Source organism: Mytilus trossulus, chromosome 1 (genome assembly GCF_036588685.1).
Source record: "Mytilus trossulus isolate FHL-02 chromosome 1, PNRI_Mtr1.1.1.hap1, whole genome shotgun sequence".
NCBI classification, from domain to species: Eukaryota; Metazoa; Mollusca; class Bivalvia; order Mytilida; family Mytilidae; genus Mytilus; species Mytilus trossulus.
In genome coordinates, this window is record NC_086373.1 from 47,530,174 (window position 1) to 47,548,440 (window position 18,267).

General features: G+C 31.8%; 1 protein-coding gene across 1 annotated transcript; it reads right to left on the bottom strand.

Annotated features, from left to right (window-relative positions):
* Positions 1-4,758: 4,758 nt before the first annotated feature.
* Positions 4,759-18,267, bottom strand: LOC134725867 (uncharacterized). The gene is made up of 4 exons (XM_063590104.1): positions 17,706-18,267; positions 12,191-12,379; positions 10,808-10,930; positions 4,759-10,328 (listed from the first exon to the last, which is right to left on the bottom strand). The coding sequence occupies exons 1-4, from the start codon at positions 18,001-18,003 to the stop codon at positions 10,156-10,158; spliced, it is 783 nt and encodes a 260-aa protein (XP_063446174.1). The 5' UTR covers positions 18,004-18,267; the 3' UTR covers positions 4,759-10,155.

An 18,267-nucleotide genomic window follows, 5' to 3' on the forward strand; every position in this document is an offset into this window, starting at 1 on the left:
TCGTTGAATGTTCGATGAGCGTTTTCGTTTACATGACTGAAATCATTGTTGAATGTTTGATGTGCGTTTACGTTTACATGATCAAAATCATCGTTGAATGTTCGAATAATCTGAAATATTTAACCAAAATTGATTTTTCGGATCGTAAAAAATCACGTACCGCTTTTTGAAGATCGTGAAAAGGATCGTGAAAGATCAGATGCTACGAAGACGTTCAAATTATTCTTCAATTGAGAAAAATGAGAAGTTGGCCAAGATCCTCAATAAATTTAAGCATTTCAAAGTATTAATATTACAAAGAAATAGCTACGACAATAAGAAAAAACAGTGGTAAAAAAAAACGCCGAAAAAAGCAATCCTGTGAAGGTGAGCCAATGACACAGATTGAAGATGCAGATAACATTGCAGAAACAACACACAAATCTTGTGAAGATGATGCGGAAATGAATTAGATTGTGAAGTTATTGCCAATTGCAATTAAAGAATAACAAAGTTTGGATTTCTACAGTATCTTTTGATGTTGTTCATTCTAATAGCAAATAAGAAATTTGACTTTTCAAATATTTGCTTTTTATTGTTTTGTGACATTTTGAAGTTTTAGAGTACACCACAACAATATCAATGCGATATTCCCAAGTAGTTCTGGTACATTCGCAAAATTCTTTTTCGTGGACGTTTCCAAAGGTTTATGTCAGGATATAAAAGCACTGGCCAATCATGTCATACAATCAAAGGAATTTATGATCCCGACAACGCTCTTATCAGTTTTGCCGTTTCCAGGCATATTCATATCTAGACTTTTTAAACACTGATCTGAATCTACCCGATATTAAAGGACCCGGTAAATTTGATTTCAACGAATCGATCCAATTCTTTTGAACTCACATTTGATGGAAAGAAATTGGCACCAGGTTTGCCAACTGATTCTGGTGACGTCGATTTTCTTGGATACGAAGAAATACCACTGAAAATTAAACAGGAGCAATTTCAAACCATGTATAAACTGATAATGGATTTATATGATCGTCTAAAACATTTCGAAGACTCAGTTCTAAGCCAACTAGATAAGAATGAAATTATTACAAGCTTAAGATATGTATCTTTCAATCTCAATCTTGCGACTAAAGGCATGGAGGTATGTCCAAGACACAATGTACTTACGATATCAATCAACGATATCGTATCGATATCAATTTTAATTTAATCACTATACCCTATTCATCTACATCTTCAGTTACCATGGGTTGAGTTCAATATCGTAGCAGCTATGTAGTGATGCGTAGATTTTGACAATTGAACGTGTAGCTATATGCTACATAGATATTGATATCAGCTTCGTAGCTGCTACACTATTGAACTCAACCAGGTTCTTCTCTATGTGTGGATATCGACGATATAGACGATATAGACTAGATATCGACATTCCAATTCCCCTCGTCATTTGTTGCTTTGAATCATGTTTGTTAAATGTCTTTAACTAATGTCGATATCGATGATGTCGATCGATATCGACATTTAAATATTCCCTCGTAATGTGAGAAATTACTTTTGTACTTTCAGTACGTTTCAAACAACCCTTTGATTATGTTGTCGATGTCGTCCATATCCACGATATCGATTCGATATCAACATTTAAATTTCCCTTGTAATGTGCAGCATCCTTTATTTACTTTGCATAGATTTAAGTTGTTTTCATCGTAAAGTAGAGTATCAACGATATTGACATCTGGATATGTCTTATTTTGTCATGGATGTTTAAAATAAACATCTATATCGATTCGATATCGTGTCGGCATTGGTGTACGAGATGTTTGTAGAGATCTGTATGGCATGAACCATTGACAATCTTAAGCGTATTTGAGACTTCTAATAAAACCCTTAAAGGCCTTAATATTACAGACGTTCAAAAAATATACTATCATAAGTAAAGCAGACGAGACATTTCAGCTTTTGCGCTCTGGTATTCTCTGGTGCGTAGTATATAGTTATCTCATTGGAAATCAATCCACATCTGCTACGTTGTATATAAAGTTACATAGAACTTAAGAAAGTACTGTTGCACAAAATGTTGGTTACCGTTCAATCTCAAATTGTTCATGAAAGATGCTGTTTTTGTTATAAGTTTTTGGTTGATGGTTAACATTTTGGTTTAGGTAGCACTCCACAGTTAGGTGTGTAGTTTCGCATTTTGGCCCCTGTGGATTTTTCAAATATGAGAGCTAGTGTGCAATAAAATTCATTTTTGGATAGCTGAGTATTAAAATAGCCTTTGTATTAGGTTTATATGAACATCAAGGTTATGTAATGTATGTAATATAGGCTGTTTTCTGTATGACAGTCCGTATTTGCATGTCCATACCATACATTGGTCCGGCAATTATTGCAATGTTTTTTTCCAACTTTTTATCGCACGAACTTTGTGATTGGATTTTACGAAAAATGAGGCGAAAGACACCCAATTTTTATTTGATCATAAGGAAGATTTAAGAAAACAGTTTCTAAAAAAGTATCACTCAAAGGCATTGAAATTCTAGTTTGATCCAAATTTTGGGGGGATATATGACATGTTCACCCCCCTTTTTGCAATATTCTATGGTAAATAAATGCAGAATGTTGCCATGGATACACATGAAAGGAATTAACTTTCATCCTTTTAACTTTTGAAAATTGAATCTATGGAAGATACTGATTACATACATATGCACATGTACAACACAACTGTGGAGTGCTACCTTAAAGTTGCATACCCATTATGGGCTAAACAGTGGCGGTAATTTACTAGAGCGATTCTCAGGGCTGATTTTTCACACTGATTTACACACGTTTCTAGTTGGGTTTTTTTTAACCTTCGAGGTAAAGTGTTGAATTTTAAAAAAAATAGCTTTAATGTTAATTCTTATCAAAATAGTATCAAAATAGTAACAGGATTCAACTAGTTGCAGGTATATCAAATGGTTAAAGAAATATGGATTTCTGATTAGTATTAAGTCTGGTCACGCATTATCTTTCACGATCAAAATAATGCGTTGCCTGATCTTTGACGATCAAGTTTGATGAAAATTCAACAAAATTCAAAGTTTTCATAAACTAATTAACGCTTTTTAAGAGAAGAGCATACTTTTATTTTACTGTACTATCAGATACACCAAAGATTGAATTTCAAATATATCATGATTTATTTAAATATGACCATTATAGGTACAAATAGTGTGTTTTATTAAATTAATTCCATAGCCATGCATTGCGCCTAACCCTTATGTGTTTTTTCATAAAGAATTTTCTTTATCTTATTGCACAGTAATGTTGAGGAAGTTGAACCATTTTGACAGACATATTTTTTGTTTGGATTTTTTCCGCGTTTTGAAAATTAAGCGATTTTTTCACAGATTCTGAACTAGAATTTACATTAAATGTCTTTCACGATCCGGTACCAGAGCTGTCACGATCGTCTCGCAATACTTGACCACCGTTAGATATTCTTTCACGATCATTTCTCTCGTTAAGCCGAATGACACCCGTGCAATACAAACGGTGACCAGCTAATTTCATGTAGACAGTACCGGTTGAATTTAAACGATTTATTGTAATATGTGATGAGCGTTTTCGTTTACATGACCAAAATAATTGTTGAATGATTTAATCATTCAACAATTATTTTGGTCATGCCCTTTCAGACAAGTAGCACCCTTCTGCCCTGGGATTCAAGCTGGAACACTGACATTGATTGATGAGCGTTTTCGTTAACATGACCAAAATAATTGTAGTGCCAAATCTTTTTACTCTTTTATATAAAATACAAACGGTGACCAGATTATTTCATGTAACGGTTGTATTTTAAACAATCTATGGAATATGTGATTGTCATCAAGTATTTCGTAAATCATAATATTGCCTCAATAGTCTTTAAAAATCGTAAATACTTTTGTTTCATTGGACTCCTCAAAAATATTATCAGCTCAGTAGTCTGTACTTCAGTGCTTATGTGATTTATAACAAACCATTCTCAAATTAATGGTCTGTTTATGAATTTAAAAATCATCAAGAAACTAAGGTTATAACTTCGGATCTTATAACTGCCCGACAAAGTTGACCTTAGATTTGTGTACTTATATTTTCGGTCCTTTTTGACAAATTTCTCTTCTTCTGTCTTCTATAGAAGGCTTTAAAATATTAGGCTTTGAATGTACTGATCATCGATGGGGGTAAATCCAGAAAATCGGTTCGGATTCATGAAATTTATATTTTTTTAAATTACAAAACTGGGTTGATAACGTCCACTCCGCTGCTGGTGAACTATGATCATGCAGTCCCCGACATGATTTAGGAAGCAACCATCTTAATTCAAGGGGGATATGTTTGGGCTTTTTTTTTTTTTTTTTTATCTTAGTCAAATTGGGGATCAGAATGATACCCCCTTTGAAGTTAAATTGTCGTTCCTTTACAAAATTTCTTAAAGTGCACATTTCCTTTTTTCAAGAGGAGATTCCATCAAAGACAAAAATCACAATAACTTGACTGAACAAAATGGGGCTCTATATCCAGGAGGGTCCACCAAGACCATTCTATGTCTAATGTACATTTAGACAGGAGGACTAATCAAGATGATAAATGAAGACACAGAGTAACTCGATCAAAGCATAAGCGTGGCCAATCATTTGCCATATTGTTGAGAGAAAGTGATGTTTTTTCAGTTAGAGGTCGATATTAGATCTCAGAATTAGAATGTGTTACTAATTTTCAAAAAAAACATCAAAACCATTAAGCTTACAACTTCAATCATTTTATTAATATTTGTATATTAAATTCAAAAAATACAAATTGAGCTGAACATAACATAAATCAATTATACACATATATATATAAGATACACAGTTGCACACTAATTATCAATGGTTTAATGATGATAATCTTATTGCACAGTTGCTTGCTATATTACGTAACAGCTATGATTTCTATTTATAAAGTTGTTTAAACATAATAATTTTAGAATATTAGATTTCAATATGTTACTGGTCTATTTAAAAAATTAGACAGACAGCAACAGATGTTTGACAAAAAAAACCCAGCTGTTATTCAATTGACTTTTTATAAATTAAAATCTAATCTAAGCAACCTGTACAATTGGCAGTTTCAAATTAGGTACTAATTCAATGTTCTTATAAGTTCAGGATCACAATAGGGGGTTGAATAATTGGTGTCAAAATTTTATAGATAATAAATAATTCTAAAACTACCCCTTTTGTACTGTCTTTGATATTTTTTGTACAATGGTGCAACAGACTCTGGATGATTAAAATGTTACCCTGTTTTAATATATATGCAAAAATTGAAAAATTTACCCTATTTCACTATTTGTTTAAATCTTACAAAAATAGCCCCATGTTTAATTCGTTTAACCAAAAATACAATATAAAACAAGCCAGGAGATATAATATACCCTTTCTTGTTTCACCGTTGAGAAATCACAAAAAGTAAAACGCCTCTGATATATTTACATTCTTGTGATTCTCCATGTTTTAAAACATACATCAATCAAATATAAATCTTGCTTTTTAATTACATATCAAAAGAAACCATGGTAATAAAATATTTGTATTTTTATTGCATACCTGCCAACTGTCACTATTTGCGGGGGATTTCCCCCATGGAGGCTCCCAAATTGAAATTTTGAAAGAGCAATTTTGTCCACAATTTTAAACAAAACAGTTAATTTTACAATGACTCTAGGCTTATAAAAGCGTGAAGAAGCCAAAAAAATAACATTAAAATGTATTTGAAGGCATCCTTGAAGGGTTTTTTTAGGACTATGACAGCCATCTTGCACGCAAAACCCACATGGGCATTTTGAAAAGTTTGCAGGTATGTTATTGCTTGATGACACATTTCTCCTATCCTAAATATCAGATTCCTACATGGAGCACCACTTACTTTATTATTAACAATGTCATCATTGTAAAAATCGCATATCAAGAATTTCAATTTCATGGTAAGAATTTTTAAGTGAAACATTACAAATGTATCGCTGGTATGATAACAAAAACAAGATATGAAAAAATTTCCATTAATATGATTATTGCTGGATAAAAATTTCATTCTTCTAAATTCTTTCTGAAATGTATGAATAAAAATGAATCAGCTACACAAAAAGTGCATTTAAATTTTTAAAAAAATAGTTTGGAAATTGTGAGATAATAGATCTGATTGATCATGCATTTTAGCCTTCTAAAGATGCTGACTTAATCTTGGTAAAACTGTTTTAAATTCTATTTACAATAATTTTTTTTGTTTTTCATATTCAAACAATGTTTTCATCTCTTGAAAAATGGCATTAAAATGAAACTTCATTATAATAACTTGAACTTTCATTTTAATATCAAGTCCGGGAAATCTTGTTTTGCCACGAAAAAGTTAAAAAAAAAAAAAATTCCACACACATTCAAAGCAGAGCACTATGATGCATCTCATAAACAGATGATTGGCAGTGTACACAAATATTTGACAATTTTTTTACAAGTGTACCCTGGATTTATATCATTTAATAAATATTACAACAACACTACAACACAGAAGGCACCATATCTAAATATTCTCCTAACGTTATTGTCAAAGGATATCACTGTCGTCCAACATTATTACATGTTTCTCTATTTACAGATAATGTAGACGCATCCATATATTTTCATGAAATTTATTTTAACAACTGCAATATAAGATTTTGTTCTAATTTGTTTTCTTTTTAATTAAGTCCAAATACACACTAAAAGTTTAAAATATCCCTAGCTATATATGCATGGCCACAAGAAGGGCTGTAATTGCTGTCAGAATATACTAGGTTAAGGAGATATATGACTAAACTAATACACAAACATTCAAATACTTAATATGGGATTAAGTTCCCCTAGGTTACTGATAAGATGAATGATAAGTTATAATGTTAATAAAATTAATATGAATTAGGATTTGAACTTCAAATTTTGAAGACAATGAAAAAATTTAATCATAAATACATTCCAGCAAAGAAAACTATAAATAAAAACTGGGCATTCAGAAAAAGAGAAATTGAAAGTTACAATAGCAAGTATTGCGACTTTTGTTTTAATTAAGCTAATAAATAAATACTGCAACACAAATTGTAAAACAATATAAAAAATCACTATTTTTATTTTGGGTTGTCTCTCTTGGATCACGCTAATAAAGAATAATAACGAAAAATGCATGTACCATACACTCATTCATTTACAGAAAATTAAATTTTACATACGTACATAAGACCATATGCATTAAAAACAACCATGGAAAAATTTCCAATCAGTTTTGGGTTGCTTTATAGGCACTGCAGTTTAAAATATCTATTTATTCTAAAATAATACTAAAAATTTACATTATTGATTATTGGGCACTATTCACAATTCAATTAAAAGAATTCCTTGCTTTCAGTGTAAAACTTATGAATTATATGTCTCAGTGCCAAATTTTCTATACTTCAATCTAAAAATTTGATGCAAAGCATGCATGCCTGAAGTAAAACAGAAATTACTTTTTTGAACAAGACTTAGATATTGGAGCTTGTACTGTGACCACATTTATCTCAGACATTTATAAGCATCTTATACGTAGATTCAGTTGGAATTATGTTCATTTGCATTGTAAAGATTTTTGTCTGTGTCAAAATCAGTATCTGAAAAATTATCATGGAACAGGTTGTTTTTTCTCTTCCACTTATCTTTCAAATTAATATGTGGTTGTAAATGCATAAAAAATCGGCAGTATTTTCTACTTGATTGTAACCAATTCCAGTGTTTAATTTGGATTCATGGTGGACCAATAAACTAATAAATTTTACTGAAAGCAAAGCAATTTGTCTAGTCCTGAGTGTGCCATATATAAACTAGTTATTTACAAACTAAAATCATCATGGAATGCAAATGAAAAAGGGAATCATAAATGATAAAAATGAAAAACATTCAAATAAATTATCAGCATGCAAGAACTAACTGAATAAAATTAATTCCTTCAGATTCAAATCTATGGGGCATACCTACCAACCCCGATAGTCATTCTCACAAAAAAATTTAAGCATTAGATTTTTGCAGAAAAGGGGGAGGGTTATAATTTTGTATTCAACTTTCACTGTTGACAATATTGTTAGTCTAGCATTTTACTTTTTCTCACTTGAAATCCTGAATCCACCCCTGCATTTATATATTTTTCTATCTATAAACAGACGGGATGGAAGACTAATCAATCTAAAAACATCTTTTAATTACCGGTATTCATCTACTCATGATCATGTAGGATGGGGAAATCTAATTACCAGTAACCAAAATAAAATCGTCTGGAACACATACATAATAATACTTACATACTTTAAGTATACATAAATACACTTATTACCACAGAAGTTGGTTATGTATCATACTATTAAAATGAGCCAATTGATGCAAAAATACTAAGTACCTGAAGGTCATAAATAAACAAAATAGATGTTTTACATCAAGAAACAATCTTTGCTGCAAATATTAGTAAATAAGAGTATTAATAAATGTAATTAAATATTGCATACTCTTGTACAACAGAGTCATTTAGCTGCGTATATATAAGATGTACTTGTATATCAGAAGTATGTTAGACAACGAATATTGGCACATTGTCACTGTCAAGTCTTGACTATTAACATAAATATTAGGAGTATATTATATCAAGGATACTAATAAAGTTAATTAGATTTCATAGGTTTATTAAGATACAGTCTGTATCAATTTTCACGGCTTAATCTTTCTCCAAAACAACTGAGGTAGGATTTTTTTAAATAATGCAATTGATACCAAAACGAAGAGAACACTATATATCAGTCTACAAAATATTTTCTAAAAATTCAAATATAATAAATTGGTTATTAATTTCAATACTAAATGTGATTAAGAATAATGTTGACTCAATGTTCAGTCATAAAAACTTGTTTAAAATAACATTAAAATGATTAAAACATTTTTTGACAATAAATATCAATGTCAAAATCTAACACTTGTAATAAGCACTTTCTAATATTGTCTAACTTATGTTTCTAATATAACATTCATTTCATACAACAGTTTGCTGTTTAAAAGTTTATGCTTAATAATGATTTTTTAATTAAAGAGAACTGAAAATAAATTAATCCCCGGTCATAGAATGCTTCATACAGACAAAATTTTCACTTCAACTTTCAGTGAGTAATTGCAGATTTTTATGCAATGGGAAAATTTCAAAAAGGAGAATACTTTAATTTGTTCCTTATCTCTAGAGTAATTTTTATACTATAGTATCTATAAACTACAGGTTTCGATTTTTCGTACAAATTGTATAATTCCAAAAACAAACTTTCTTATAAGGGAATTGATATAAGTAATAATTCAGATAAAATATATAATAAATTTACATCTTTTCCTACAGAACTACCTATAATGGAAGCTCTACGGAATGCATCAACTCATACTTTTAAGCCACATCAATTGCATTTTTAAGTTCTTTGTATTTTTCTAATGGAGGGAGATTGCACTGTTTTACTTTAAATTTACAAAAACGATTCAAAAATTAAAAATAAAATGGTATTGCTTCACAAAATATTAGAAAAATCAAAAGACTTTTGCAGGTGACATGTGAAATTTTCTGAAAAATTTAAAACTATGTCACAATCCATGGGCTCTAGACAATAAGGCTATCATTACACAGGCACTTGTCTCAAAAAAAAAATTCCTTTATACCTTAATGGTATATAGGAATTTTTTTTTGAGACAAGTGCCTGTGTATCATTACTTATAGATACCTATATAGTAAGTAAATAGATATGAACATTTCTGATCCCAGTTTCCTCACTTGCTAGCTTTTCCATGACCTGTACTTTTGTTTTGCAATATTTACATAGTATATCATATAAATATTTATTCAACAGGTTGCATAAAACTAATCCCATATACATGTATAAGAATCAATATTTTTTAGTAAAATTACTTTGCAGAAATAAACCTGGCATCTGCATTCTTTTACATATTAGGTCATACACTATCTAGAGAGTTTCAGAATAATTACAGTTGGCACAACCAGCCCTTACAAAAAAATAAATAAATTATTTGATTATTATTTGATTAAGCCTTCAGACCATATGGAATGTTCAGTTTAAGACACACATAAAGCACTTAGTAAACCAAGAAATATACTAAACACTGTAAGTTTAGGGATAGTAGCTGTGCCATTTCGCCCTCCATCATTTGTCTCTTGACTTTTTGTGTCCCCTTTAACAGGCTCCTTTGGCTCTGGTTCTGGTTTCGGTTTGGGTTCTGGTTTTGGTGCTGAAAAGTTCAGAATATCCTTATTCAATTCCACAGCACAATGATAGATAAAAGTATCCTGTGTAGTTAATATCAAAAGAAAATGGTTTACTTCAAATTTCCTGTGTAATAACAGGGACTTTCTGTTAGCATGGTTAGTATAGAAATAAAAGTCCTTGGTAATAAACAATACAAATGGTAGCGTAGTATTCAGTTTATAATAGCAAAAGAAAATAGTTTAACTTCAAATTTCTTGTGTAATGAAAATCTCAATTGAAATTCCACGGAGTTAATATCAACCTTTTAGTAAACGTGTACTCGAATTAATATGAAATTCATATATTGATATCCCGAAACCATCCCGAAGCACATGCAAAGGTAAATGGCGAGTTGTACATATAATATGCAAAGGCATCGCATCGGAATTGAAACTCTGATATATCCTTTTCTTACATTTTTTTTTTTTTGTATTTTAAATTTCTATATTAAAAGTTCGATACCTGGTGTGGTTAGAAGCTGTGGTTTTCCCACTTCAACTGTAACAGGCTTAGGGCTTGTTGGAAATTCGTATTTTATGCAATCACTCGGAAGACTGCTAGGACAATCTTCTTTTGGTGCTCCACCTATATATAGAATCAAATAAACAAGTATTATAAAAGAACACATATTTTATCTATCCAAGATACAAGGGAAATTTGCATATTTTTTCTTAAAATTGTTCATAAATATCTAGAGAAATGAATTCTTCAGGGTAAATTCCATGTAATTTCGGATATGATAAATATGTCCAAGGGCACAACTAGTTAAAAATATTTGATCAGCACTTATTTTCGAAATTGTCAAGTTTCAATTTATAAGTTTCATAAAATTGTGGCAAGAACTGTTTTCATGAGAGCGCTAATGATGCAATTTTCTTAAATTATTATTTCCACGGGTCATTACTCTTTCAAAAAATAGTTAATCTTCACAGATTTTCGAACTCATCTAAGACATTGATCTCGTCAAAATCTGGCAAGAATTGTACCCATACTCACAAAGCAATGTTTCATATACTTAATATTTCCAAGAGGCATAACTCTAATCATCACAGATTTTCAAGCACATTCAAGACATCTCTGATATAAACATGCATACAATAAAAGTTTCATAAAAATCTGGCAAGAATTGTTTTCATGAGAGCGCTTATGTGCAATTTTGCACTTCATAAATGTTTCCAAGGTGCATAACTCTTTTTAAAATAATTGATCGGCACTGATTTTCGAACTCGTTCCAGACATAATGATGACAAAAACCTGATATATAAGTTTTATAAAAACCTGCCAAGAATTGTACATGTGAGAGCGATAACAAGACCGGGTGGACAGACGGACGGGCGCCCAGTACTTATATGTCTTTTCGCATTTGCGTTGCGCAGCCAGGGGATAACCATACAGAAAGCTTATCATTAGAATTGAGAATGGAAATGGGAATGTGTCAAAGAGACAATAACCTGAACAAAGAGAAGAAAGTTGACACAAGAAGGGATATGAGAAATGATAACACTCAGATAACTATGCACACAAGTTCAAAGGACAAAAATGTAAATAATTGTAAATGTCACTTAACAGTCTTCAACAATGAGCAAAGATACAGTACAACTTGCTGAACTATAGATCCAGGGATGAGAATTGTAAAAAAATATATTGATAAAAGAAAACCAAAGGCAAAAATTCAGAGACAAGAGCCTTTGGGTTATCATTTATCATCTCCATTCGCAAAAATTTCAGAGGGACAACCCTCACTCCGTGACCAAATGACCTGTGTGCTATCAACTATTGGTCATCATACGAACTTTAACAGTGAGCAAAAAAAGTCATGAGCTAATATAAGACAAATATACTAACCACTTGGTCCAATAGGATTCATACCACAAACAAGTGTCAATTCATATATATCTTGGTATGAGACACCTTCAGGTGCACCATAAGATGGTACTAAATGGTTTCCATCTTCTTGCAGAAAAACAACATAATCGGTGACACCTTCTTCTGCCGGTTTTACTTCAAATGAATAACAGTTTGGTCTCACGATACCTGAAAATATAGTTTTCTATCGTGTTAAATAAATGCTTCGCTGGGCGCAGCTGGATACGACCGCAGAGGTCGGCAGCTCTCAGCAGTTGGGACAAAAATTAACACAATATTCGCGCTTGATAAAGGTCTGAATTTGGATTGAAATTAAATATGTGACACATAATAGGTTTCTGACACAGAATAACTGTAGTCAAAGAACTTAGATTTGGTTATATGATTTGAATTTATATTATTTTTTTTGCTTTTGTGCAATACACTTTCCTATTGCGAATTGACCTTTTGCAAAAAAAAAAAAATTTGAAGAAATTTTCTTTTTAATTTCTGAAATCTGAAATGAGAAAAAATGCCCATCCGCCAATGTTTTTTTCACTTCCCCCTGTTTCACCGAAAAAAATGTTTTCGCACAAGATATGGTCATAATCTCAATTCAAATTTCCACTGACTGGAGTTTGCAACCATAATTACTAATTTAAATATATCATTCAAGTCTTAAAAGAGAAAATGACATATATAATATAGCTAAAATTAATATTCCTTTAATAGTAACTTCTAAAAATAAATTGACAGCTAATCACCTCAAGACAATACAACATTTCTTAATACATAATTTAAAAGCAGTGTAAGGGAGGTACTCAAAACATACACAGCATTGTACTTTAAACGTGTTTGGATTAACTCCCTCACCCTTAAAATTGTCCATTAACCAGGAAACCCTTGTTTTTCCCCTTTTATGCTTCTAATTCCTAAACAGTTTGAGCAATACTCCTCCCCCTTTTCAACACCACTACCCCCCAAAGTCAATCCTTACCATCTTTTTTTGGTATGGAAACTTGTGGTATTATTTCAGAGAGGTTCATACACCGTTCCACACGTTATTGTCTGGAAACTAGAAAAAAATGCTTATTTGGGCCCCTTTTTGGTCCCCAATTCCTACACTGGTAGGACCATAACCCCCAAAATCAATCCCAACCTTCCTTTTGTGGTTATTTATGTATAAATTTCATAGATTTCTATTTACTTATACTAAAGTTATTGTCTGGAAACCAAATATCTTCGGACGACGACTAAGACGTGATACCAATATACGACCGCAAATTTTTTTCCCGGTCGTATAAAAAGGAGATTTGGTATCATGTGATTGACAAGGATGAATATTTCAACAATTATGTCATCATACAACAACAACAACAACAACAACAAATCATATGATGACGACAACAATAAGCAAACCCAAAGTGAACAGAAGGCTAAAAAGGCCCCGTTATGACAAAATTTATGTAAGTCAAGTAAGCATCTATAAAAAACCAACAACAAAAACTGGGCAACTAGTTGCCAGCTCAGTGACCTGGTAACCCATATATGTAAATGTTTCATTCATGCTCAATTTAAGTCGATTGTCCATTAAATAATCTTCTTCTGATTTTTTATTTAAATTTGATACATCATCGGAAAATTTGGTTTCTAAGATTTATGTGCCGGAGCGCTTTTAATTTGTAATGGTGCTGTTTGAACTTGAGACAAACAGCGTTTCACATTATTAAAATTTATTTTACAGTATATATGCACAGGCACTTGTCTCAGAAAAAAATTTCCTATATACCTTATTATGTTTACTAATGTAACGTGCAGGTCTGTATACCAGACACAGGCACTTGTCTCAGAAAAAAATTTCCTATATACCTTATTAAAAAGGAATTTTTTTTCTGAGACAAGTGCCTGTGTATAACATGTATTAATCGACTTTTGACGTGTGAACTACAATACCGTAATGTAATCAATAATCAACTAGAGCAGAGTAATAGAATGTTGGTATTAATTAATCAATAATTGAATCATCACTGAATGACTTTGCATGCCATCATCAACAATATGGCGTTCATGTTTCTTTATGACAACCTATTGATTTACTATAAATAGTCTCTGATGAAAATAGGATGTTACAGGTGAGAAAGATCCAGACTGAGTAACTAAATTAAAAAAATCTTCACATTTTTAGTCGATATCGACACCTTCTGATGAGGTCACCTTATACGACTGCCATAGGCCAAGGAGATGGTGTAGCACTAGTTAGGCCTTCTACAGTTCAGTCAACCCAAAGTTCATCCCCATACCGAATAACAAGCCACAATCACGGGATATCAACAACTCTGTCTCAAAAGATAATCCTCGTGATCGGATTTAAGCTTTTATTTATCATTTTACAAAAACAACTACGACAGATGATAACGAACGACAACCAAGCACTGGAAAACGAGACTCTCGCTCGGTACAGGCATGCCATCTTCTAAAGTTATTTGATGAATATTTTCTCGTTTATCAATCATACCATATCTCATTTATAACGTTTATCATTTTGATAAATCACTTTGGATCACTTTGGAAAACCTCAGAAGTCTTATACAAAATCTCCAATTAATATGATGCTATTGCAATTGACAATGGAACCTACATATAAATTGTCTTAGTTGGAACAGTGAGTGACGAATCCCCTAGTTAAGTTCTTGTTCAAGTTTTTATATTTTACTTAAAAAAGATAGGGCCGTATAATGGGAGATAAATCTTGAAATCAGTTAAGCGTTCGAAATAGACAGTTTCGCCATTGCTGTTCAAACATTCTTGTGTTACTAAGATGCTTAGAAGAAAGGTGGAAGGACCTTTTTCGAGACGACGGGATTAGGCAAATATGATTCCTATATTCTTGCGGAAATTCTGGATTGGCGCGGCCTTGTCAAGTGTGGGAATCGAGTATTTGCCTCTATCGGACTTGCATGGGAATTGAAGATTTACTTTTCGGGATCCTGGAAAGAATGCCTTAATATTTGCCGAAATTAAGGATGACACCACCTACTACTTCGTGTTTGAATTCAACAATTTGAAAATAGGTTGTTATAAAGAAACATGAACGCCATATTGTATTCAAAACACAACATTGATTTTGACGGTTGTGTTCACCTTGATCTACCTTTTCAAGAACCGCTGGGTTCTAATGATCTTCTTTTCGAATGTTACTGTTGAAAAAAAATACAAAGATTGTGATCTTTCTAAACATATTAAACAAATACCAATGGAATCATAGCTAGGTATTCTCCCAACATGTGAAACCTTGATGGGCATATCTGAAAACTGACCAACTGAATGACCCAGTAAAAAGTTCAAGAACACAACAGAATGGTAACCGTTTTTACAATGGTAACCGTTTTTACTTTTCCCAGAGAGGTGTCTACCGAAAAAGCTTATTTGAAAATATCATGTTGGTAGAAACTGATTTTGAGCCCATGCATGTGTTTCGCGAATTATGGCTCATGTACTATTGCAGTTATGTGGAAGAGACGTGTACGTTAATTAAAACCTTAATTTTCTGACAATGCATTCTGCAAATTACAATAATTTTTTGTCAGCTCCAGATGTAAAGATGATTATCTATGTATCACGAACTTCTTTTTTCTTTAAACCTTTATGCAGTTACATGATATTTGTAGAATGGAGAAGATATCATTCATGTCGTGCCTAAAGGCAAAGGAAAAACGCAGTGCACGCCAAAATGCATCTGTTTCTCATTCAACTAATAACTATCTCTTATCATAACACAGAAAACTAGATATTATTCTGTTATCTGTGGACAATACCTGGCAGAACTGCAATACAAACGTGTTAATATTACAACACGGGCGTTGTCCTGTGTCCGTAGCAATCAAATACCACACACATGTCTGTATAGTCATATTTCACGCCTCTATGACTGTATTGTTTGATAGCTTGTCTGACCTTTTACGTTTAAAAATTTGTTTGTAATTGAATAATTTCAACATTCTTTGCATTTATATTTGAAACTTGTTCCCAAGCCTCAGACGTAATTAAGAGAACTGGTTTTTTTTTTTCAAATACTCTTCGGTGCACTTTGTAGGACGAAACGTATTTACTTATTTCGGGTCCATTTAAATGCCGCTGATACAAGTGTATACAGATGCATAAAAATGCATTTATATAAATAGTTTTTAATCTCTGTAGGGAGTCATAAGAGTCAGTCACGAATACTTATGAAACAAGAAGGTTTCCAGTAGTTTCTTATCTAAATCTGGCAATTAAAATACCGCTATTAAATGTCAAATTACATCAATTCTACGGAATGTATATATATATATTCATATATCTAAATTGATCGGCAAACTCGTTTCTTGTTTTGAGAAATTGATGAAGTTATGCTATATCGGTGGCTGAGTGACATCAGTAAATCAATGGACTGATCTTTCTTCTGAAGTAACAAAGATGATAAATAGATGTTAGAAATAATAATGTACAGTTTTGTGAACATTCCAAAAATTAGTTTCATTTTCCATCAAAGTCATTATACAAGAAGATGAATATTTCGTTACTATGGAGACAAAATATTGTAATACAGTGCAATAAGTATGCAACATCGGCATTTATAGGACGTTATTATATACGCCAACATGTTGTGAGATATCATCATGGGACAAATAGTTAACTATTGATCATGGCAAGACAAGTCATAAAGTTTTATTGATCTACAGTGAACATTATAGTTATAATAGTCATAAATGGTCATTCCTATGAAATATTATTAGCTTTATTACACATCCAACTAAATTATATCTATATATATGCTGCATTACTAAACTGACATTTCAATTGTCCTTTGTAATCTTACAGAAATTGACTACATCCGCCATTTAGTCTCCCAAATGTCGTATCTTGTGTAAATGAACTGGGGAGATCGTCCGTTCATTATACTCAGGCGTTAAAGTCATTTTTATGCAACTGTCGATTTAGATGAATACGAATTAAAATTTCTTGCTTGAATGACGAATTTCAAGAGCACATTGCGACTTATTGATTTTCAGGGCCATCTGTCGCCCAAGCTTTATAATAAATTGTCGTTTTCTACACAAAGCAAAGATTGTTTGGTTTTTGTTATTTTCTGATACTTTTAAGTAGAAAGATATAAGATAAGAAAAGAGATAAAAAATTATCAAGTACAGTTTAAAGTTTATCAGCATGATCAGTAACAATTTAAGTAGTGATAAGATATAAGTCAAACTTGCATGTCACAAGGGTATTATTGTCACCATAATTCACAAATGTCATATTTAATGTCTCTTTTACATGTATCTAATTTCATAAACGACTGGTCACAAACAAAATTAATTTCACTTTGAACATGTATAAATGTACATATTTATTTATGTGTTGTATCAGCCCTGAGTTTTATCTCGGTGTTAAACTATTAAATATTGCGTTGAACTGTAAAATCACACGTGCACTAGTACAAACACATTAATTATAATGCATAATTTTAATTTCTTACCTGCGCCGGCAATAATTACTTTTTCTTTATTTCTTAACATCGCATCTGAGTTGCTTCCTTTGTAAATACATTTAATGTTAAATTCCACACCATATGAAGTTGCAATATTTGGTGTCCTTGGGTCCGGTGTTATTTTTTTAACTACTTCTCCATATAAAACATATTTAGACCTAGCCACCATTTCCTCTGGTTTGATAGTAATTGAAGGATCTTTAGTTATACAACTTTCTGATACTTCCACTAAAATTAGTTGAATTATAAAAAGAACGAAAGTATAAAATCCAAAGTCAGCCATCATCGTGTGCGTGTGAAGCGAAACTGATGTGGAGTGTAAATTTAGACAAGTGAATGCGGCAGAGACAAGCTATTATTGTACACGGTCTGTCCCCCGGATCGATTTAACTATTATAAATAATAGTAATATGTGCCTTTTGGCAATTGTTATTGAAAAAAATATAATTTATGACAGTATTCCTTACTGCTCTTCACTGATTGATTATAAATGCCATATTTTCACACGTTACGGTTGATTGGATTCTATGCTTAATTATATTAAGAAACA

Coding starts and splice junctions, on each gene's coding strand:
- LOC134725867 (XM_063590104.1), bottom strand. CDS start 18,003: ATGATGGCTGACTTTGGATTTTATACTTTCGTTCTTTTTATAATTCAA. Junction 12,380..17,705: donor AGTAATTATTGCCGGCGCAG/GTAAGAAATTAA, acceptor CTATATTTTCAG/GTATCGTGAGACCAAACTGT. Junction 10,329..10,807: donor ACAGCTTCTAACCACACCAG/GTATCGAACTTT, acceptor TGAACTTTTCAG/CACCAAAACCAGAACCCAAA.